Source organism: Cinclus cinclus, chromosome 14 (genome assembly GCF_963662255.1).
Source record: "Cinclus cinclus chromosome 14, bCinCin1.1, whole genome shotgun sequence".
Lineage (NCBI taxonomy): Eukaryota > Metazoa > Chordata > Aves > Passeriformes > Cinclidae > Cinclus > Cinclus cinclus.
Window position 1 is genome coordinate 16,015,703 of NC_085059.1, and position 24,754 is coordinate 16,040,456.

The 24,754-nt window shown below is 42.4% G+C and overlaps 1 protein-coding gene across 2 annotated transcripts in view; it reads left to right on the forward strand.

Moving 5' to 3' along the window:
- Positions 1 to 24,754, forward strand: part of GALNT10 (polypeptide N-acetylgalactosaminyltransferase 10) — a 76,110-nt gene that overhangs the window by 43,091 nt on the left and 8,265 nt on the right. For both annotated transcript variants that reach the window (XM_062502040.1, XM_062502041.1), the window contains 3 exons: positions 15,658 to 15,843; positions 17,377 to 17,560; positions 18,455 to 18,572. In XM_062502040.1, coding sequence (XP_062358024.1) covers positions 15,658 to 15,843; positions 17,377 to 17,560; positions 18,455 to 18,572 — 488 coding nt within the window. The remainder of the gene's footprint in view (positions 1 to 15,657; positions 15,844 to 17,376; positions 17,561 to 18,454; positions 18,573 to 24,754) is intronic.

The following is a 24,754-nucleotide window of genomic DNA, read 5'->3' on the forward strand; positions in this document are numbered from 1 at the left end:
GCATAGGTGGAGAAATTCCATGGAAAGTCCTCTGACTGGTGTTGAAGAAAGCACAGTGACTTTGAGGGGTTATGGTCAGATCTAATAACTATTTTCTCCTTTAAAGTTACTAACACTCTAGTTTTATGAGCTGCAGAGTTCAAGCCACTGATATTACTCAAATGAGGCAAATGAGCTTTCTCTACAGGTCCTAAAGGATACATCTCCAGAAACCCTCCATATAGGAAGCTCCTAAATGAGTCTGGGAACAAGTTGGTCAATATTTAGTGTTCTGACCCATATTGGCTTCCAAATGGGCACTACCCAACAGCTGTAGTACTTGATCTGAAGTTCCTCTCACATGAGTTTGTAAGCAAGGCTGCTGCATTGAACAAATCAATGTTACATGAAATAAGTATTTCTTTAGAGGATTTTCAGGCTAAGGTGAGGAGAAGGAAAACCCACCCTCCTGACAAGGTCTTTTTATTGCTACTCAGTCTACAGGCAAATTACACAAGCTCATGCTGTAACAAGTGAATTGTACAAATGTGTTTCTTTTCAGAGAAGTGGGAGTAATGAAATCTGGTTTCCTGTGGATCTGTTTTCCTTGTTCTTTAGATGTGCCCTGACCAGCTGAAAGAGAACCCTCCTTGTTCCACCCCTGCTCTTCAGTCTGCACCTGTGCTGCTTGTCTAGCTCACTCTTCTCTGTTCCACCTGCCCCTGATAAAACAAAAACTCTTCTCCCTTGATCATCCATCTTGCATACAAAGGTTGCAAGAGGTAGCTGGGATTCATTTGTGTGCAGCATCTATTTATAAATAAATATAAGACTCCAGGTGCTGGACAGTGAGCTGAATTGTCAAGGGAAGAGAATAACACTCATACAAAAAGAGTGTGTTAATAAAAACTGGTGTGGGGGTTCTCTTTGTTTGAGGGGGAATTTTTCTTGGTTGGGTTTTTATTTTAAACTGCTATTTTTCTGCTAGCACAGTTGATTTCTGCACACTAGGACAGTTTCTGGTTAGGATGAAACACCTTTCCTTCAGTGCTGTCAGTTCTGTATCTGCACTTTTCTTTCTTAACCACATTGGGGTTGGCTTCCACATCCCTCAATGGGCTCAAATAGATCCTCAGTCTTAGGGGGCTCTTAAATCCTAATCATAGTATCTTGAAAGGCTGATGGTTATAAATTTCTGGTTGAAATTTATCCATTGTTTTAAAAAAAAAAAACAAAAAAAACCAAAACCTAAACAACAAACACTTCAGTCCTGAAACTGAGAATTGATAGTTTAATGCATCAAACTGAAACACATAAAGGAGCAGAAGTTCCAGCAAAAATTCTACTTATATGTTTGGAAAGAGCACTCTTGGATTTGGACTGCTAGGCAACTGCTCTGGTTATCTGTTTCTTATGATTAAATTGGGCAGATAATAAGAACTCCGTGTCCAAGCTGATGATCATCACAGCTGTGCCACAGAAGTGGAGAGCAGCAAAAAGAATGAGAAGAAATTTCTGGATTTTTCTTCACGAATAAGTGGTTGGCCCTCTGCTTTGTCTGCAAAGTATTCTGTATTCACAAATTCTGTGCTTCTGTTTGAAATAAGAGTTCCCTACATTTGTAGCAGCATCTTTTTTTTAAAGTTACAGAATCACTCTTGGATGTAGTGTCAGTAGGGGCCATGTCTGAGATCAGAGGGGCATAGTACAAACAGTAAATGTCATCTCCTTCTCTGAAGAGATCAGTAAATAGTTGCCATAAATTCCAGTGAAAAGCCAAAGATGGAAAGGATAATCACTCAATAAAAATCTACTATTAATTTTTTTATCAAGATGTTACTCTGACAGGATAAAACATTGGATAGCTCTGCTGTATCTCATGCTGACCTTTCACTCAAGGGTTGTCTAAACAGACCTCTAGAACTTCAATAACTCTTTAAAGAGTAGCCTTAAGTATCTTGGCCTTCCCTGGCAAGGAGACTCTCTCTCTCCCTCCTGCCAGCATTTCTTGCATGCTGATGTGTGCTGGGGTTAAATGTGCTGGGATTTGCCAGCTGCCCTTGAGGTGCTGGAATGTTTCTCTCTTGTTCTGCTGTTTCACTGGTTCCTGGCAATGGTGGTGATGGTGTCGATCCCTCAGCCTCTTTCATCCCTGTATCTCAAACATGGAGCATCTTTGCTGCATGTGAAGAAAACAGGACTTTGGTAATAATAGAAATGGTAAGTGTGGAAACCTGGCTACTGCAAACAGTGTTTTTCCTGACAGATTTTCTTATGTTTTTCATCTGGTTTTAAGCTTGAGTGTAAGGAATTTTTGGTGTGTCTATGAAAAGGGCTGAGAAGTTGGCTAACAGAGTGACAGGAGAGTGAAGACAGATTTCTGGGTTAGTTGGTGGCTGCTGTGGTCTGAGCAAACCTGAGGGGCAGCTGTGGCCGTGTGTTATTGGAGCTCCCGGGCAGATGAATCATCATCTGGAAGTGTCAGCAGCATTTATTTCTTATTTTTTTTAGAAGAGACAACTCTATGACCTTTAGCAATAAATATTTTTCATCCAAAAAATGCTGTCCTGATGACAGCAAATCTTAACAGGGAGCAGCAAAAGCTTTACGAGTCATGTTTTTTGAATGTTTCCTTTGCTTTGTACTTGGAAAGTCAAAATGTGCTGGAACAGCTTGCTGTCTGGAATGGTTTGGGGGTTTTTTGTATGTCTGCAGTGTAATACAAATGGTCCAAATCTAAAAAAAGGTAGAGCCTTACTTCCCCCAAATTTTGTGTGGGGTTCTGCGTCAGCCAGAGTGCTGTGGGAAAGGCTGCCTGTCAGTGGGGTCAGTCAGTGTGGTGGTTCCATCCCCTTTGCCTTGAGCTGCAGACCACGTTGTCACCTCCAGCAGCTCCTTCCTGACACTTAAATCTTCCTTTGTGGGGATTCCCTTGGTAGGCTGGGTTGATTTAAAAGGAGCTGCTTCCCATCATGTACCATTGGTCACAGCAGAGTGAACATTGCAGGGCTATTTTTTACTTTCTGTATTGGTACTTTCTGCTGTCAGTGTAGCATTGCATGGGGACTGCTATAATGCTTTTTTTTCCCCACAAACTTGATTGAGAGTAATGCAAGAACTTTATCCCCAGTTTCAAAACATTTGTAGGGATTTTCTGTGCAGAAGAAAATAAGTTCTATTGAAGACACCAATTCAGCAAACTGTTGTTGGAGAATAAGGATTAACCTGCCCAGCATTGGGCTGCTTCTTCCTTCTGCATGGTACAGAGAACTGCTAGAGAGCCACAGACTGACCTCTATGGGTTTGATGAACCTCAGGTAATGCAGGGTGGTCCAAAATAATGCCTGCCCTTCTGGGTGAGCAGAAATCAGAATGCAATGCTTGTGAATTACCACTCTAGAATTCCTGATCATAAAAACTCCTAGCTGTGGCAGTCCTGTGTGGATTTGTGGCTTCACTTTTTAATTTCTATAGCTATTCTTTAGGCCTGATAGGTTAAATTAAACCTTTTCATATGCTGGCTTGCAGGCTACTAATTGCATCCCTACAAGCCTGTTGTTAAGAGAATGGCCCTAAGTAAACTAAAATGTTTTTTTCCATGTATATCAGTTTTCTCCTGGGGACTGTCATCTGAAATTTGTTTGCTTTTTGAATATCTAATTACCATGCCACTGAGTGGGAATGTGGTTCTGTTCTATCATAGAAATGGGAGGAGAACTGAAGTGGAATTGCAGGTCAATTGGTAACACTGCAGGTTTTTCTATCAGCTCTGATGGCATTTTGTTATTGATAGCTGGCAACAAGTAACAGGCAGGCAGTTCATGGTTCTTCAGGGTCTGCTTCAGTCCCTGGGCCCACAGCCTGAACTGCTGTGGTGAGAAATGGAGCTGTTCAGCTCTAGTGTCTGTCTTGTATGAAATGAGTTGTTGGTAGCCTAATTCCTGTAGCTTGTGGACACACCTCTGCTGTAAAAGCTGTCTGTGTCTGCATGAACAGAGGTAAAGCTGTCCTCTGTGTCTCAGTAATAAATGATCAGCCCTGAGCTGGAGGAGCAGAGCACATTCCTTTGCAGGATGCTCGTCAGAACATTCTTTGCTTTTCACCTGGTACAAATTCAGTAGCCCAGCACAGCAGTGGAACATCAAATACTCCAGGTGAAAGGCAGAAGGCAAACCTCCTTTGTTTTGGAGGAGAGGTCTCTTACAGGTGCAGGTGGGACTGGAACAGGTACAGAATCACAAATAGTTGAGTTTGGAAAGGACATCTGGAGATCATCTAACCCCCAACACCTCTGCTCAGCTACAGCAGGTTTCTCCAGATCTTATTATTCCCTCAAATTTTAAAAATCTCTAAGGATGGAGATTCTATAATGTCCCTGGGGAACCTGTTCTGCTGTTCAGTCACTCTGTTAGTGACCTAGTTAAAAAAAACAAACAAAAAAAAATGCCTTATGATTAAACAGCATTTCCCGTGCTTCAGTTTGTGCCCAAGGACTCCCAGGTCCTTTTCTGCAGAGCTCCTATAACTTATCTAGGAAACACCTGTAAACGAAGACCTCTAAAACAAACTAATTGTTTTTGCATTTATGTGCTTCTGGAACAAACTGATACCATGGATTTTTCAGCCTTTTCCTTAATGTCAGACATGGTAGGATTTTTACCTTTTCACCCTTTGCAGGAATGGAAATTTAAAAATTATTCAAGACGTTTGAAGCTCACTGTGTGCAGGAGGCTGTGACTTAATTGCTAGATGTCATTTAAAAGAAACATCTTGTAGTGTACTTGAGGCTGGCTGTGTGCACAGAGGAAAAGGTACATTCCACACAGGGTTTATCTTATTTTATGGCTGAGTATGACGGAAATCAGTGATTGTGGCTAAGCTCTTGAATTTCACATAAAACTCACGTTTCAGCATTCAATTATTTGCATACTGAGTGACAGCTTGTTCTTACTTGTTTTTAAGATTACTTTGGTATAAATGACAGTGTTTTAGAACAAATGTTGTCCCTTGTTGAAGAAGAGAACTGCAGCATCACTCATCTCCAAAGCATGAGTTACATGCAAAGCACTGTGTTGGTACAATAATAAAGCTGGATGTGGCAGCACTGAAAATACTGCAGTCTCCAAACATCAGGATTGTTCTGGAAGTGTTAACCCAGCTGGGCCCTCTGCCTTATGGTGTTGTGTGTCTATACAGTGGCAAGATGTGAAAACTGAGCATCCTTTTCAGAGTAACCATGCAAAATCTGCACCTCTCACTGGGAGGCAAAAACAGGTTTCAGCCCAAGTATTTGAATATATTTGATACAATATGACAGTGACATTTGCAAAGTGAGCCTTTTGGCTTTTACACTAAACGTGGTCTGGCTTAGGGAGTGGCTATCCAGGAGCAGTGTGAATACATCCTTGGCTGTGATGGATTTCAGGGAGAGCAATTTTGTTCTGAGTAATGTGTATGGGAACTCATTTTCCCTTGGGTGGTCATTGTGGAGATTTTGGATTTCAGCTTCATCTTCCAAGACTACCCTGTTACCTTGAACCTCATCTTAATTTGTGAAAACTTTGTTAGGAGTCTATTCTATTTATATGTTCAGGCATTTAAACTTTTCTTATTCCTTCCCCACTTTCACTCTGTGTTTCCTTAGCTGTGTGTGTTCAGCAGGACTTTGTGGAGTCAGAGCTGCTCTTTGGCGTCTGGGAGGCACAGTGAGCCTGGAGTGTGGTGTGTGGCCACTGCTCATCTTGGAAAGGTAGCAAGGGCCTTTTAATAGAGGAGCCCAAGGAGTATTTTCTGCAAGCAGTGTTTTCTCAGCCCTGGATTTTGACCAGCATTATTTGCCCTCTCCCCTCATGCACCATTGTGCCATCACACCACCCTGGAGTTGCCCTGGACTTTACACACTCTTGGAGCCCATCCTTTCCCAAATCAGAGGGGAGACACAACCAAATCCTGCTTTTTCCCTTGACAGATAAATCCCTGTGACATTTTAAACCTTTCTTTATATTGCAGTACAGGTAATTCTGGAGGTACAGGATAATTTGAATGGAAAACCAAATGTGAAGTAACTTGGCTGAACCATGAGCAGCATAATTTGGTCTGGAGGGCAAAAGTCACTAAGTGGTGTAGTGAGGGAGAAGGCAAGGGGTGATTAATGTGTCACTTGGTACAGCAGCAGGTATATAGCAAATACAGCTGTTCCATTAACCACATCTGTCAGGCCTTAATTGAAAGAAATAATGTTCTCAATAGCTGAAATAAAAAAAGGCTTAATACTTGAATTCTTTCTGATCTTTAAATGGAACAGTAACGGATTTATGCAGCTAGAGAGATTATCTTTTCATCTTTAGGCACATGCACTGTAAAAGTAATTTTTTTTCTCTTAAATGCATTAAAGTGCATCTGGTTAGTACATCTCAGAATATGGAGTGACTGTGCTTAGGACAAAGTGATGACAGCCTTTCTTGCTGAATTGTCAATATCTTCAAGCTTTTTACCATAAAGTATGGAGAAAAGAAAAAGCCAAACTCTTTTGGGCCAACTGGGCTTTTCCACAACCTTGTAAATGTTGCTTTCAAGGTCTGTCGTAGAAATTGTGGTAACTGTTGTCCCAAACAACTGATAAAAAGATTAGTTTTGTAAATTAAGTCACAGAATAAAGAGGACTTTTTCCATGTTAGAATTCCTTGCAGACCATCTCAGGTCTGTTTAGACTCATAAAAAATGTCTTCGAAGTAACAGTCAGTAAGGCAAATCTCCCTTTGGGTGAGTGGGAGAAGGTTGGTTCTTCTGGATGGAGAGATGTGAAATTTCTGCCCCAAGCTGCAGCGTGACTCCCAGGTGGCACAGCAGAGCAGGGACACGAGCACAGGAGTGAATTTGTGAACTCACCAACACTCTTTTTTCCGTAGTGAGCACCAAAGGGAGGAATAAAGTAAAAGCTGGTGCAGATGTCCCATTTTTGTTTATGAGAGTAATTTGTTATTCTCCATTTCTGGCAGTGTCTTGTGGGTGTGGGATACTTTAGGTAACAGTGACAGAGTGTGCTGTGGATCAGAGTGAGATTGGATGAGATTCAATGTTATGTTTTCCCTTTCTTAAGTATTCATTTTTAATTTCACTTTTATGTCTGTACTTATGGATTCCCTTCATAAAGGGATGTCTAAAACCTGCACTGTTCATTAGGCAATGGCTGGGGAGCATTAAAAGTTTATCCTCTGGTGTTTTAAGAGGCATGTGGGCCTATTGTAGTTGTTGACTACAGCTTTGTTTGTGACAGCTTAAATTAACTAACCAGTTTACTTTTCATCATCTTGTATTTACTTCTCTAAGATCAGTTGCTGTGTGAAAGATTCTTCTAGAAAGGAGGTGAGGTGGCTTTACAAGGTCGAGTTTGTGACCTCTTTCTCAGCTAATTATTGTGTAGTGAAGGATGTCTGAGAGTCTAAAGTTTAAGAAAAATAAATAATTGAGGAGCAGGTTTCCATTACAGCTTATTAAGAAAATCTCAGCGCTTTGCTTGCTACTAAGAAACCCTACACATGTAGCTTCTGTTAGAGGAACTTCACAGCAAAACAGCTTTAATTTTATTCTCCTCACCTTGAAGTACATGTCCTCATCTGCTAGGAGTCAAAAATCTAGATATCTGCCAGCTGCAGTGCAAATCAGCATTTTAATGCTTTACAGCTGCTTCTCTATAGAAGTTAATTAGAAATGTGATTCAAACACCCTCTGCCCATATATGATATCTATTACTGGTAATCATAGTTTCTGCTATTTAAACCTGCATTTGGAGTGGTGTTAACAAAGCAACTGTTCCACACAGAGACTTTGATAAAGGTGGAAACTTCCTCACTTCGAGAAAATTGGAAGCTAAATGCTGCTTCAACTGAAAGATAGAAGTGGATAAACCAAACCACATTCCTTTCTGGTTTTAATTGCAATTATATTTTCTTAGTAAAGAAATGCCACACAATTCTCAGTGTAGCATCAGTTCCTGAGGACCACTGTTGCCCGTTGCCCACAACAGGGATGCACTGATGGAACACAGTAGTTTAACTGTGCTGAGCAGGAGGAAGCCAAAGCTCCAGATTTAGAAGCAGGTACCTTCAGCTATCAGCCCTGCCCTGTCCTCTGTCATCCAGATAAAATGAACATGCCACTTGAGAATGCTATTGCCCACAAGATGTCTTAGTTTTGGTATCAGTACAGCTGTGAACAGGCCTGGATTTGTGCTTCAGGATTTAATAGATTTATTGACCTTTCTAGCAGATGTCACTGACTTCCTGTGGTAGCTGCATTTCTTGTGAGTAAATTAAACCAGAGTGTTGGGAACTGATGGTGAAGAGGTCTAGAAGAAGAGTAAAGTGTTTGTAAATTATAGTTCTGGCATTGCAGAGTTTGTTACCACAAGTCTATTGAGTGTGTTCTCCCTGCAGCTGTATTGCTAATTTTTTCATTTGCCAAGTACATTGTTTTCTCTGACACACAGACTACGGGACAAACCTCCTCCTGCTTTGTCATTCATGGCTATTAATGTTTAAGCATTACTGTAGGCCTGAAGGATTATCAGTTAGTTTTCCAATATTATAATTTTGCTGCAGCCCCAGAGCAAAAACTCTGTAGTTCTCTGCTGTTAATTTTAGGCTTCATAGTTGTTCTTCCTCACTTGAGCCTGTGGGATCCAAAGGGGTGCATTCCTATCAAATCAAAGCCTCTTTCAAGTGAGTTACATCTTGGGCCTAAAGGACTGTTCTCTAACAAGACAAAAGTCTGGAGCAGATTTCTCTGTCAATCCTTGTGCTCTTTCTGGAATATTTCCTCTTCTGATGATTTGCACAGGGCAAATACTTTCAGGCCAAGAAGTTCTTTGCCTCCATCAGCACTATTCATGTACAAAGCCAGCTCTCTGAGGACTGGTTTGTTTTGGCATCTTCTTTTTTTTTTTTTTTTTAACCCAGCAAAACTCAGTGACTTTTAAGGCTTTAGTCTTGCAGCTTTGATATGTTCCAAAATGTTTCAGTAAGAACTGTCTTAACACTTCCATCTGCCTGCATCTCTTCAAACGATGGCAAGTTTTGCCTTGCTGTTGGTCATAGGCTTTATGTTCATATAGTGACCTGCTGTGCAGAACATCCCTGGCAGCAGTGGCTGCATCCTGACACACTCCCTGGGCACAGAGGAGGCTTTGGAACAAACTTCTGAGATGTTTTTGCACCCCTGCTTGTCTCTCCAGTGCCCAGAAAGCAGTTGATTGTGTAAGTTCAAGGCAATTAAAGATTTTTAGAGCGCAGGCATTCCTTTGGTTAAACAACTGGATAGTCAAAGCTGCTGATGTGGCCTTAAGATGAGTGCAGAGATTCCTTGGGTTGAAGGCAGTATTTGGGACAGTAATGCCCTTCCTTGCCAGTCACCATGGCTACATCAAACTTGAGCTGAATATTAAGTGTACTGCAAGGAATTCACCCCTGTTTTGCAGCTACAAAGGCTGTCTAGGCCAAAACCTGCAGCTCTGCAGTGTGGGTGCCAGCACAGCAGCTCTGAGGTTAAAAGCAATCAACAGGAAATGACTGAGAGTCACAAAATACCCTCTTTAGAGGAGATGTAGTCAACAGAGGAGGGAAAAATCTAAGTGGGTGCTTTAATCTTGATACATATTTAATGAAATGGGAAGGGAGAAGAGTAAGCTGATGAGAATGACTTGACTGTTTCCCCTGGGAGAGATGAGTTCTGGAGGAGGGGGAAAAACTGATCTTGTGGATTGGTCACGAGGTCAGTGTGCAGGAATTAAGAAGTGATGCATACACCACAGGTTGGCTGCAGGGCTCCTGAGGAACAGAAGGTGTTTAAACCCTTATGGCATGAAGGAAAGATAAGTAAATGGATTTTTCTGGATTCCCTCAGAAAGCAACAGTTGGAATAGACTCCTTTACAAATTAAACTTTCCTGAGAGATTGAGAGGTTGTGCTGTCACTAAGATGATTACTCCGTGTGTATTTCTCTGCTTGAGAATGCAGCCTACCTAAACTTTCCTTGGGGTCTGGGTGTATTTATATATTAATGCCAGTAAGCGTGAATTTTCCCATTTTAAAATTACATCTTTGTCTCTGCATTCAGTGCTAATATCTCCTGAAGGATACCTGAGCAGGGTCAGGATATCTGCTGTAGGGTGGAGGAAGCACTGAGAAAGTTCCTTTGCAAACTGAAGGAGGAATTGATGGCACAGGCAGGAGAGCAGACGTTTATGCACCTGAGTTTGTCACAGCACAGGCTCACACCAGTGGTCTTTTCCCCACTAACTCACAATCTGGCTTATTTCTTGTGCTCCATTCTTGCACTTCTGTGGACTTTATTGAACCTGAAGTAGAAGCTTGGCTTGAAACCATTTAGAAAGAGAGCAAAGCCAGTAAGGTTTTCAGCAAACCCTTTTAATCTTTGTTGAGGTCCAAACCATGCTGTCTTGTCATGTGGAGTGGTGCACATTCAGCTATTGTCCCGTGCACAGAAAACCTTTCCCCCTTCAATTTTACTTTTTAAAGTTGTGCTGACACCCAGCACTGATGCAGAATGGGTGGTGGAAACTGGGCCCCCTCCTCTTTTGGAGTCCACCACAGAACTGCAATCAGTGAAGCAACAAATATTAATTCTCTCCCTTCTCAGGCCTGTTCCTCTTTGTAAGAAGATTCAGCTTGGAAAGCTGTGATCAGCCTAATCAGTTTTCTATTACTGAGACTGGTGCTCATAGTACAATTTGTTAAATCAATTTATTATCCTCCCAACCAACTTCAGTGATCAGAGCGTGAAAACATTGAAGGAAAATTAAAACTAGTGGAAGTGCTGTCTGTTTGGATAACAGCATATTTTGCTGTTTCAAAGGATTACTCATCTGTACCAAAACAGGGAGAGAAGTTAATTTCAATGATTTAGAATCTTCTATTTCAGGGAGGCCTGGCTTGCACATTATGATGGATTCAGGAAGAAGTAGAATTTGTTCTTAAATTGTTAAACAGCGCATTAGGGCCAAGTATCTGAGTAAAAATGAATGGATTCATTTGTAATCTTCAACAAGCGTGTCTGCGTGTGGGAGGGTAGGGATGGCAGGCTGGGGTAACCTGTAAACAAATGCCAGATGCATGTTGGCACTTCAGGCTCTGCTGTTGGAAAGCAGCCAGAAAAACCTGCAGAGAAGGGAAGCAGTCCTTTTCTGCCTAAAATGGAATTGTGCAGGTCCTCCAGTCTTGTCCTCCTGTGCCCTTTGGTGGGAGAGGGAGGTTCCCTGGATTTTCAGAGTGCAGTGGCTGTCCTATCTTCACATCTTCAAGCTTCTGAGTGTAAACTAAAGCAAAGCACCTCAGCAGGTGCCAGGATCCTGTAGGGCAGAGGGACCTTCGGTGTTACCAGTGGCATCTGAGTAACGTGGGAAGGTTTTTGGGAATGTTTCCAATTTCTGCAGTGCTGTTCTTTCTGGATTGGGTTGATGGTACACATATGGCAAAGGCACTGGAGCTGCAGATGTGCTGTACACTGTAAAATTCAGAAACCAAAGCTGATGGTATCATATGAACCATGAAATGTTGCACTGGTTAGACAGGAGAAGTGTTTCACTCATAGTTCTTTCTCAGGACATAAATCATTTTAATAGTTTCAAGTCATGGCGGGTATTTTTTTTTTTCTATGGCAAATACTGATACTCCCTTCCCTGCCAAATACTGCAGAGCAGTTACAGGGACTCTAAGCTATTAAAAAAAAAAAAAAACTCCTTGGACTTTTCTGTCTCCCTCCAGCTTCTGCATATGCTTGTTTTTTAATTTCTTTTGTGCCTCTTCAGGTGGCAAAGTGCAGTGTTGGAGTGAAAAGTCAACTGGATATAAGGAATTTCAATCTTGTAAAGTCCTTGCCATGCTACAAGTGGTCACCAGGCTAGAGGGATCTGAGGACAGCTCTGCTTGAATGAGGCCAGTAGGAAGAAGTACAGTAAGACCACCACAGAAATTTTACCTAGGGGAAAAAAATACCTTATTTTGTAAAGTTTAGGGCTGCTTATGTAAAGCAGGCTGCCTGCTAAAAGTTTTTCTGCTATCTTCACAGTTTTATTTACAGCTCAAAGAAAGTGGCAGTTCTTGACTGGTACTGTTAATGTATACACTGTACATCGGCTTTATTGCTAAGTGTATTAGCAAACTACCAGAATAGTTTTTAATCTGCAGGTAATCTTACTCTCACTTACATTTTTGGACTGTGTTACTTTGCCCAGCATAGGCACAGCCATTGGAATCCATCCAGTTCCCCTAACAACTTTCATTAAAGAAAATTGCCTTTGTAATAAAAATTACTCAGTGTGACAAGATTCCATAATATATTTTTTTAAAGCTTCATTAAATTTTGTAGCAGTTAGCAGCACTTGTTTGGGTTTTTAAAATTTTCTTTTAAAAGCAAAATTTGGCTTAATTGGGACAATATTTGAAATAGAATGAAATAACTGTTTTCTATCTGTGTGCAAAGAAGTCGAGCTGTGTGGCAGGAATAGCACAAGGATAAGGAACTAAGAAATCTCTTTGAAAACTGCATTTTACTGAGTTTTGTCCACTGTGATATTGCTCAGGAGTCTGTGACTCTTCAGTGAGTCAAAGCAGATGCAATAAACTCTGCCCACTTGCAGTTCATGATAGACAAGCCTTAATCTTACAAAATGCAGTGACCAAGCATGGATTTTTCTTCAGCAGTGGGGAGTAGCAGCTTACCTGAGCATCATCCCTCTGGCTGCAGGACAGCCCTCAGCAGGTGTGTCCCATGCAGCAGTGTGAGCACACAGGTGCTGCTGCAGCACCTGCAGCTTTTCCTTGTTCTTCCAGCCCTTGGGGACATGATTCCTGATGTGTGAGGCACTTCACCAGGGCAGCAAACAGCAGGCTTCTCACTGCAAGCATGGAATGCTTTGGTATTTTCTTGCTATGGAAATGTAGTAAAGATATGCTGAAGAACCAAACCCAGCTTTTGGGAATGCAGTGAGAAGTCAGTGGATTAGACTCTCTGCTGTGTCTTTGCAGGGTCCTTGTCTGAGAAAACTCCATAGCTCCTATGCCTTCCTTTCCCCATTACACTATAAAAATGGGAAATCTCCATTTTTAGCTGCTTGTTCATCAATAGATGCAAATCACCCTGTCCTCAGTCAGTGTAACAGAGCAGCCATCATCATCATCATCATCATCATCACAACTGATAGAGCCAAGTCCAGTGACTGTGTTCTCCTTCTGAGGTGTGTGTGAGACCATATCCCAGGACATTCTCATGTTTGGCAGCAGCCTGAGCATGCTGTGCTTGTGCCCCTGGAGGAGTCACTTCAGCTGCCCCAGGTGTCACCACAGATGAAATTGCACCACAAACCAGAACAGTTCAGAAGGGCAGGTGATGCTAACATGGAAATGGTGGACACGTGTGGTAGACAAACCTCTGGGGTCTTTCACAGTCTCATTTTGTCATTTTAATCAAAATAAAGAGGAAAGTCTCTTTATATTTTCCAGTGGTTTGGAGCTTTGGATTTTTTAATGATTTTCCAGTGCTTTATAGGTTTGGCTTGGATAATGTAAGTATTGTGTAGTCTGATTTTCCAAGTGTCTTCTGCTATTATCAATCTCTGGCTGTTGTTAGGGAAATCAGACTGAGACTGTCTGTGTGATGGTTCCCTCCTTTATTATAACGAGCACCAGCAGCCACTCTCATGTTTATCTTGTCTTGGGTACATTAAGCAAAGTCTGCATCCTGGTTTGGGCTTAGCTGATTTATGCTTGAAGTGAGGATTGTTTGTTCTCTGCGATGAAACAGTCTTTTGTGACAAACTAACAATGGCAAGGGATGAGCTCTGATGTTAAACAGTGGTAGCTTTTCTTTTCTTTCCTTTTTTTTTTTTTTTTTTTTTTTTTGGTCTTCTCGTTTTAAGTCTACCCACTGCCTCTGGAGAAAGGCAGCTGCACTAATAATATGTCTAGTCTCTGTGGAAGGCCCTTATTTGAAAAATCTGTAATTGAGTGGACAAAATTTCTGGTTGCTTGAGAGGATCTATTCAGAAGAGACCTGAAAAGGATGAGGGAAAAGCACACTAGACGTCAAGAAGTCCTAAGGGCTCTATTGAGAGGGAAACCTGTGTAGATATTGTGGGACAATTACACTTGTCAGGCAAAACACTGAAATGGATCTGTGAAAAAAAAATCCTGAGGAATGTTAAACAAAGCTTTGAACTGAGCAAAAAGCTTGCTGGGAATACCTCAAAAGCCAGGAGGTGTATTTGGGTGATGTTTGAAGGAAGGCGTGATGGCTGGCTGCTTCAAAGAGCAGGCACAGAATGTGTGTTACCACAGGGCTTGTGACCATTCTCACAGTTGCCAGGTCAGCACAAGGAGGAGAGCTCATAACTAGGTTAAGTTTATTTGCTCCTTTGCTCTTTTCCCTGAGCTGTTCCAATTCCCAGCCTCCTTGGTGCCCTGTTCAGGGACGCTTTCCTGCTGTTGGCCTTTGCAGCCCCTGCCTTTCATGCCTCCTTTGGAAGGTGAGGAAGATGTACTGTACAGAGTGGAGAGGATGTGTTCCCTAGAGAAGGCAAATAACCCTGTGAGGGTATTTGCATTTCAGTGATTGCCTCTAGTCAAGTTTTGTTGTGTGAGATTGTAAGAGTTACTTGCTTAGATGTAGCATGCGAAGTTTTATCTGGTGAGGCTTCTTTCCTGCATCATTGCTGACTGCAGTGGGTGGTGTGGGGTATTAATGAACAATCTCTGGCACCCTCTGAATGGGCTTTGCTGTCAAAACTTCAGATGCCTAAAAGATCAACCCATTAGTGATGAGGCCAGCATCAGCTCAGCCTATTTTTTAGGTTTTTCTTTGCTGCTTCACTCTTTGATGTAAAGACAGCTGTGTTCCCCTCTCTTGTTATGCAGACCAAACTTTTTATCTCCACTTTGGAACAAGCTGTCCATTGTTTTGATCACTCAGTGATCTTTCTCTGCAGCTCTGCTGTTTGAATTCTTGTTAAATCATAGTGACTGCCACTTTCTGTGTTAATTCACATGTGGCTCCAGTCCATGTTCAGTAGTGTAAATATTTCCCTGTTTAACTGCAAATCTCCTCTGATAAGCATTTAAGGAAGCCATCCTGTACACTGTGGCTGTGCCTGCCTCACAGCTTGGAGGGGTATCTGACTAGGCTTTTTCCTGGTTTTTATTTATGCATGAGTGGATTGTTATGTTGTGTGTTTTGAAGAAACCACACACAACTTAAATGGCCCTGAGCGTGGTTTACTTCTGAAAATTAATTCCCCTGTGTCTTTTCTAAGTTACAGTGGTTTTCAACAAGTGTCCAAGAATCCTGGCTGAGGGTCTGCCACCTGTCTTTTCATTCCTTTTCCTCTTTCTCTGCTGCTTTCTTTCTCATCCTATGCTCTTTGTTCCTTTCTTTTTATCCTCTGTTTTTAATTGTTTCTGAAGCTTTGGAACATCTTCAAAAGTCTTGCTTAGGCAGTTATTTTTAGATCTTTTAAAAGAAGTAATTTTTACTTTCTTCTTTTTCCAATGACTGCATTTGTTACCTTCTGAGGCCATACTTCCAAAGACATCTCCTTCTGGCAAAGACAGAACAGCACTTTTAAAAAACCGGTTGTTCCAAGTGTGCCAATGTCTCCTTTTCATACAGAGCACTTGAAGAAACGCCTGGAGGACTACATGGCCCAATTCCCAAACGTGCGGATCCTGCGGACAAAGAAGAGGGAAGGGCTGATCAGGACTCGCATGCTGGGGGCCTCCGTGGCCATCGGGGACGTCATCACCTTCCTGGATTCCCACTGTGAGGCCAACGTCAACTGGCTGCCACCTCTGTTGGGTGAGTGGGGGCTTGGTGAAATTATTCCCTCCTGCTGCTTTCCTCTCGTGCTCTAAGTGGGTAAATGAGAGATGAAATACCATGAAAAAGAGAACAAGCCAACCACAAGACTCAGGTGAATTGTTGGCAACTTGTAGTGTTTAGTACGAGATTTTTTCTATTCTGGAGTCCTGCACTGTGCAGTAACCCTGTCACATGCCTTTTTTTTTTTTTTTAGTTAAAGAGCAGAAATCATATTCCTCTGTTCCCTCATTAAATGAAATCTTGAATAATTTACAGCTTGCTAGAAGAGTAAACTATCACATGGTCATTTAACAGCTTGCAGAGAGGAATGGCTTTATGATACAGAAAAGATCTTTACATACAGTTTTTGAGTAGCTTTTAAGGGTTTTACCTCCTATACAACTATATTTAACTTCATAGTCTGCAAGGCTGTGAAAAATACTTCTTGTGAATGAGAGCTGGTGGTGTGTATTTGTAGAACATGGGCACCCTTTTCCAAGGCAGCGCTCCATCTTTGAGGAGGTGTCAGTTCTTTTCAAGGATGTCTAATTGAAGGGACAGTGCCGTCTGTTTCTGGTACCTGTCTGCCTCCAGCCAGTACCAAACTCCTTCACAGCCCTGCTGCCAGTGACCTGTCAGAGCTCTCCGAGGTGTGACTTTCTCAAATAGGCTGTGGCAACAATAGTCAAGCAGAGGTTTAAGAAAGAGTCTGATTTTCCTGCAGGATTGATGGTTGGTTATCCTGTTGCTTTCACTACGGTTTATAACTGGCAGTAGTTTGAAACACTTGCAGCTTTATGAGCCCCGGGGAGGGAGGACAGAATTAGCTCCAATGCCATTTAAATGAGAACACAAAAAGGATGCTTTGACTTTTAAAGCACAGAAAGGATTTCTGTGAGATGTGTTCTAGAAGCTGAAACATCATTCTGTCGCCTCTGCTCTGAGAGCTAACTTCCAACAAGAGACAGTCTCAGTAATAAAATATTTAAGAAATTCCAGACGTTTATGCAGGAATTTTTCCTGTGTTGTATTATTTGGTTGGAAGAAAAGGTTGGCGGGGAGGAGGTAACACTTGCATTTCTTGAGCCTGCTGAGAGTACTTATGCCATTAGTCTGAAACACTTCCTGCCAGGTTCTGGCGTGGCAATTAGAGCTGGGTGGTGCAGTGGGTTATTTCCTAGACTTGGATCTGCACAGAAGGGGTTCACATCCGGGTCACTTGTGGAAATGAGAAGTGCTTACGGAGTACAAGAGGTCTGGTTTTAGCCTGGCAGTCAGTCCTCTGTGGTAGTGTGGTTGTGTCTTCCCATTCTGCTTCTGGGTGATGGGTGCCTGGTGGTTTTCTCTCAGGGATTACAGAAGTAGCAGGTAAATTGATAGAAATTGGAGCATCTGCTCACAAGAGAAGGAACAGGAAGAAAGCTGAGTTGTTCGTGGACAACTTCTTATTTTGATGCTCTTTTTTTGGTAATTTCATAGTCAAAGGAATCAGCTGATGCAGGTTTTCTAACGCGTTTCTCCAATCTTCAGATCGCATTGCCCGAAACCGCAAGACTATCGTTTGCCCAATGATTGATGTTATTGATCACGACCACTTTGGATATGAGACTCAGGCTGGAGACGCAATGCGAGGGGCATTTGACTGGGAGATGTATTACAAGAGGATCCCCATTCCTCCTGAGTTACAGAAACCTGATCCCAGTGATCCCTTTGAGTAAGTTACTGAAACACAGTGCTAAGAGCCAGCTAATGAAATAACACCCGGCTGCAGGGTTGGTTTACACCTCAGCATAGCAAAAGCCAGAAGCTGGTGTTAAGCTACTTGCTTTTCTGGCAGCTCTTTGCTTTGCTGGTTTAAAAGAAATGCATTGTATAGTAGCTGTGAACACTCTCCTTTTCACTGCTGTTTTTTTTGCCGTATTAATTCCTGCAGAAGTTAACTTTTCATTGAAAACTCTAATGTGTAACAATTAATGGGGTCATTTATTACTGAGATCTTTCAAAGATAACTTAGTATCCCTAATGCTCTGCCAAAAACAAATCAATGGTGGGTTATGTGTCATTCCCAGGTGGGGGAAGAAGAAAACCTAGCAGAATAATTACAGCAATTTTTATTATTACAGTGCACTGCAGAAGTAAATCTGTGATCAAGTTGTGCTCTGCTGTTGCTGCACTTGCCAACATTGAGACACTTCTGCTGTCCTTCATACTCTGCAGCGTTTAAAAAAAAAATTAAAAGAAAAACCAACAAAACACTTCCTGAGGTCAAACTCAGAGAGTCAATCCTACAACAAAAGCAGAGCACCGTGTGTGGAGCATACAGGTCCCTTTGGCCAAGGTCGTGTCCTGTCATTTCATGGTCAGCTCCTGCCTGCTTGGAGGAGAGGCACTGGCAGGTTCTGGAGGGAGCCTGGTCTGGTCCTCCTTGTTTGCAAGTGGGAAATCAGTAGATAACACCAAAAGAACTGTTTGATGTGCTGACAAGGCACTGGGAACACTGGGTGGTACAAAGAATATTTGTCAAATCTTGCTTTGTTTTTTTAAATGTTTAGCTAGAGATCTGTGTCTTTGAATGTGTTTGTAATATGGAGTCTGGTTTTTCCTTAAGGTCTCCTGTAATGGCTGGAGGACTGTTTGCAGTCGATAGAAAGTGGTTCTGGGAGCTGGGAGGGTATGATGCAGGTCTGGAGATATGGGGAGGAGAGCAGTATGAAATATCCTTTAAGGTGAGCCATGTTCTCTGGAAATTACTTTTGTTTTGAAAAGTAAGAATTTGTTCTGAGGCACAGAATGTGAATGATCTGTCTTGTCCTTACTTTTGCTTGTGACTAAAGGTGAAGGAGCTGGGAGTAGTGAGTGCACAGAAGAATCAGCACTGATGTGAGCAGTGACTAGTGAGGGTCAGTTTTGGAGCAGGATTAGCTGGTGTGTCCCTGTTCTGTGGTCACAGCTCCAGTGCACGTGCTCTCCCCAGCCAGGGTAAGTCAGCTGGTGTGGAGCTGTCTGCCTCTGAGGCTGCTTTGTGCTCACCCCAGCAAGATGGTGAAATGCTCTCCTCCTGGAGGGAAGGAGGATTCCAGTTCCAGGAGGACCTCAGTCCTCAGCTGGAGTTCTCAGAGAGAAGATCTTTGTCTGTAGTCAATCCAGCTGAGCCCTGGCTGTGAGGAACTCAGGCTATTACTTACCCAGGAAGAAATCTTCAACAACTGGAGTCAGCACTGTTGCTGGCAATGGCTTTGGATCATTATCTGCCTGGCCTGGGGACAGTTCTGCGACTGACTGACCGAGCTGGCCAGAGGAGGGCTTTTAGCCAGCTGACCAAAAATGCATACAAAGAGTAACAGGTCACTGTAACCCACCAAGACTGCTGGTACCTGTTTTAGGTTGGAATATGGCACTCTGAAATCCAGTCTGGGAGACCCACCAGAATGTCCCAAACCCCTGAAGGCAGGTGGCCAGTTTTCTCTTCAGTGGGGGGAATCCTTCCCATCGCCTGGGCCAAACTGAGTAAAGATGTCTACATTAAACTCTGTTTGAGGTTTCTTTCAGAGGATGAATATTTAATTTTACAGGTGACTGGATGCCACTGATCTAAGCTAGTTGACCTTAGCACGAGGCCAGAGGATAGCAGGGATGTAGTGCACAGTTTGGCTTCAGCAGCTAAAATTCTGCCTGTCTCCCCTTACAAGTCATGGCTGATCTCTTACAAAACAGGTTCCTGAATCTCCATGCCTCTGTGCAGTTCAGAGGATATCAATCCTCAGCAAGCCACATTGCCATGCACACACCCTGTGTGCTACTGGGCAGCAAACAGTGGGAGAAAAGACATTGATTTCGAGACAGTCTTTTCTTCCCTCATTTCCTCACCAGAACTCGTAAGTCACTTGGGATGTCCCTTGTCCTCTGTAACAGTGGCAGGAAGGGAGGGGTGAGGGCACCCTCTTTGGGGGTGCCATTGTGGTTAGAGCCATTTCATCTTTGTATTGCATGTAATGAAATTGTGTAAGGCACTCATTCTCTTCAGGAGGGGCAGCATTCAGCCTCTTCCTCTCTGAAAATGCTGGTTTCCAAGAGTGATGACAGTGGCTGGGCAAGCCCTTTGTCTCCAGTGGCACAGCAGACAGTCACACTGCTTGATCTGCAGGAAATAAGACTGCTTCATTCATCTGTTTGCTTATCCCCTCTGAAACATGCTGTGTTTTATTTCAGTCCAGAGATGGTAATTTATGGAGGGATACATTTGCTTTAATTAATCTCTGCAAAGACCCCCTTTCTTCTTTCATTGTGCAACAGAAAAATGATTTTTTTCACTGAAAGAGACTCAGTGTATTTTCAGAAATTAAGATAAATTGATACATTCATCTGTGGCTGATAGATTTAATAATTCTGCTGGAATTGCAAGAATAGAAGGTTTGTTCATAGAATTTATGAAGCTATGACATTTCCTGGTGAGCTTAGAGCTACGTTTTTACCTTTAGAAGCAGACTGAGAATTTGTAGTTAAAGGTGCACTGTGAAATAATTTAAAGCTCTGGCTTTAGGCTTGGGGTACCCACTTTCACATTATTTATTATCTCATGGGAATTCAGAATCTAAGCATGCCAGATTTACAGCCCAGCTTTAACAAAGAATGTGTTCCTATCCATGGGTGTTGTGGGTGCAGTACTCTTCTGTGCTGCTGGCCTGTGATCCATTGCATTGGATCTGGCCTTCTTGAACCTCACCCCAGTACAGGGTTTCTTGGACAGTTATTTTGTGATTGTTTTTTTTTTTTTTTTTTTCCTTAAGCATATTCTTTTTTTGGCCATTCGTAGACCGTGCTTTGCTGGTTTTGCCTTTATTTCAAAATGTAGGGGTCTGTTGCCAAGAGACTGGAAATAAACAAGTTTATTTAGGAGCCTCTTGCCTTTCTTTTTGGAAATCATACCTATTTCTGTTATCAGCTGGCTCTGCTTCCTTCTGAGCAGAAATTTTCAAGCAAGACAACAGAGAAAGCATCAATGTTTAACGCCTCAGAAAACATTTAGCTGGAGGGTGGATGAAACTCTAGAAGCCTTGCACTTTGTATGAAACATGTACGTCAAATATCATTTGGAAACACTGCATGTAGGAGGGACAAAAAATTGAGGTGAACTTTCTAACCTTGACTGCTGGTTTGTCATTTTCTGGGTTTTAGCAATCCCGTAAAACAGAAGTTACTAGTTTAAAAATGAAGGCGTTGGTCTTATCCATTCCATATGCAAGCAGAACACAGGCACTGCTTCCTTCTCTTGGCCTATCTGTATCCAGAGCAGCTCAGTTCTCTGAGCCAGCACTGCTGCAGGTCAGGGTGCTCCTGCTCAGGTCACCCCAGAGACAGCAGGCAGATCACAAGCTACAGTGGTGGTTACAGGTCAGTTCCCAGGTGCTGACCTTGAAGTGTGTTCTTGTAGTTTGGGAAAAGGGTAAATAAGCATTCACAGCTGTCTCTGTGTGGTGTTTCTCACCTTTCCTTTTCTGCTGCCTCATGGTTCCTCTGTTCCTCTGAAGCCTGAAGTTGGCTTCATTGAGGTGGGGTTCTTTGCTTTTTCTGGGGTCTCTTCTTTACCTCTCCTCTTTTACAGTTTTTCTTGGTCTTTTTTATCTTCCTGATTGTGTGAACAAATCTCAGTTCTTTACCCAAAGTTATAATGGGCTCTTCTAAACACAATTTAATAGCTGCCTACGTAACCACTTCTTTTTTTTTTTTTACATAAATGCATTTAATTTGGAGCAGTATGTGTGAAGCATTTAAACTGTTCCCTTCTGCAAGTGCTACTTTGTGTAGCACTTATCTACTCTCAGTTTTATTTGAGATGATGTTGCCTCTTACCCAGTATTTTTGTGGATTCTATTCTGTTTTGCTTACATAAATCTTCACTAAACTGCTTCATGTCTCTCTTCCATAAACATGTAGTCTCTGATTTTTTTGGTTATGGGGAAACAGAAGAGTAAAAAGGGATGTCTCTGCCTTGTGTAGGCATAAATATAGATGTACTTTGCATCTCAGATCCAAGTGGTGTGGTTCTCAGTTCTTTAATTGCACACTGTACTTGAAGAGCAAAGAATGAGAATCCAGAATGTCCCTCTCTAGGTGATAAATCATTTCATTTTTAGAAACGTTTGCCTTGTAATTTGGTAATTGTAAAGCCTTCATAAAATGCAAAGGGCTCAATGCAAACAAGCCAAATTAACAGTGTCCCTGAAAAGAACAATTAAAAGGAAGACAGATGAGCTGGTCAGTACCTGTGGTCTTCAATTTTTGCTTCAGCAGTAGGAAAAGAGCCATTGCACTTGTTTTGGTGATTGTAGGTCATTGCATTTTTCCAGATCCTTATCTCAAACCATCAACATGGATTGCTTCTGATTTCCACAGCATAAAACAAGTTGCATGTTTTCCAACAAATCCAAGTGCTGCAAAGCTTCTGTTCACATGTCTAAAGCCTGTCTCTCCTTTGCCCCATGCCAGCAGCACGTTTCTGATTCCCATTTTGCCACTGGGCCCTGGCAGGTGTGTAGTTCAGGTGCAGCTGCCAAGGGATCCCTTCTGACAGCATTTCTACTTGTGTTGCTGAAGTTAGTGCTGATTGTGAGCCTGCACTGCTTATTCCAGGCACATACTCACTCCACTTTCCAGCAGCTCACGTTTGCCCGCACTGGAACAAGCTGGGCATTCTGCTCCTTTTTTTTTTTTTTTTGGTGGGTTTTTTTGTGTTTTTTTTTGGTTTTTTTTTTGTTTGTTTGTTTGTTTTTTGTTTGTTTGTTTTTGTTTGGTTGGTTTTTGTTGTTTTTTGTTTTGTTTTGTTTTGGTTTTTTTGTTTTTTTAGCCAGCACATGCTGCTTAGTTCTAAGGATCTCAGCTGCGATACAGGGTGGCTTCTTTCCTCCCTTCCTATCTGGTGATGCACAAATCAGTTTCACACCACTGATTTGAAGTTTTTACCTCTGTTAACCCTTTTCTTGGTTCAGGTTCCTGAGCAGCCTCCCACCAAGCAGCAGCAGGGGAGTGCTCCCCTCCACTCCCTGAAATGTGATTATTAGAAAGTGCTGTCATTACTCTCAAATGCTCCAGACTCTGAGGAGGGGCTGTAGGTGTGTGGTGTGTGAGAAGGTGCTGTGCAAACACACAGATCCCAGTGCCTCACAGGCTAACTTAATCTCTCAGAGAGCATCAAGTCCCAGCAGTAGGAGCAGCTGATGCTCCCCATATAGAGGATTACTATTTCCCTGAGTTACTGCCCTTGCTTTCATCTCTCACCTACTTTGCTATGCAGAGAACCCCCTTGACTTATCCTCTGTGTCCTTCCCACCTTTCAGTGTGTGCTCACACAGCCGACCAGCTGCTCTCTGTTGGTCCATCCCATGGTCTTCATTTCTGTTGTGTCTTGCAGAAGCAGCTTTATTTTCAAGGCTTAAACCTCCTTTGTGTTTTTACCCTCTCTTGGGAAGCATTGGCTCATCATGGTGCAGTCTTTGGAAACCATAAACCTTGTATATCCAGATAATTTGTGTTCACACACCAACTGCAGCATTGTATTGTGTGTTTGAGAGGAGAGGTTCAGCTGTCTTACCTGACATTGTTTTCTGAAATTGCAGAAAGGGATTTGGATCAGTATAACATTCCCATATAGAGAATAGGTGGTGTATTATCTGCTGCTTTCACAGCATACTGACTGAATCAAAGGCTCTGGAGTCGCTTTATGAATATGGAGTTACAGCTCTCCAGGCCGCTGGGAAGATGGAAGCAATATCACCAGTGTTATTTTTATTTCCCTTGTGTAGTTTTTATTATTAGGGTGAGACTGTGGCCTTAGCTAAATCCGCTCAGTGTGCCCGTTGACCTCAGTGTAGCCAGGTTTTCTCTTAATTCTAGCAGGTCTGTCAGCTGCTGGATTCCGAGCCCAAAATGAAGATTGGCAAAATTGTGCCTGAGGAGGAAGAGAAATTTCCTGTTCTCTCTTGATGAGATCTGATTAGATTATTGTAAGAAACACTGTCTGCCTGACCAGCTTTAATTCTTGTTCTTACGGCATAAATGGCTGTTTGAAATCAGGTGCAAGTTCAGTCTCTGACGTTTTCTGTCATGTCAGCTGACAAGTGAGGCATGATCTGTAAAACACCTAGAAGAAACTGGCTCCTGTGGCCAAAGGAGAAGGCAGTAAGTGACAGTCAGTGTTGTGGGGAAGCCATGAGGTGCTGCCCCACAGTGCAGCACTGTTTCAGCTGTCTGCCAGCACGGTATTTTTACCAGTGTATGCTCCAGTGTGTCATGCCTGTACTCTTGTTTAAAAACAACCACATATCAGTAACTGTGTGGAAGCATTCCCTCAGCTAGCACACAGCTGTTTTGGGTTTGCTTCCCATGCATTTACTCTTTGACAGACCCCTGGATGCAATTCTATGACCTTTAGTTCTGGCTTTCTAATGCTTTTGTTAGCTGGGTTTTACCAATGCATATCACGCTCTTCCCTTCTCCCCCCTCTTCCAGTTGTATAGATAAGGACTGGTAATTGTCTTTATGGAGGTTGTAATGAGTTCTGTCACCACACAAAGCAGCTCACTAATAAAATAAATCAAAGCAGCAACGAATGAATGGAAAGCATGCCTTTAAAATTAGATTTGTACTGCTAGTGCTACACTGTCACTTGCAGCATGAGGCAACGTTAAAAAGGCACAGAGGTGGCAAAGTACCTTGAAAGGGTCACTGAGCTCTGCTGGTAGGGATTAGGAAGCTTTCCATTGCCTCCACTGCAGCATTGTTTGGAAGTAGATATTTCAAAGCATGATCAGGAGAAGAGCAAGTTGAACTGATGTTAAGTTTACTTATTAAGCAACTCAGTTAAGTAGCTTTTCTGATCACATTGCATGTGTTCGTGTAATGTCTTCTATGC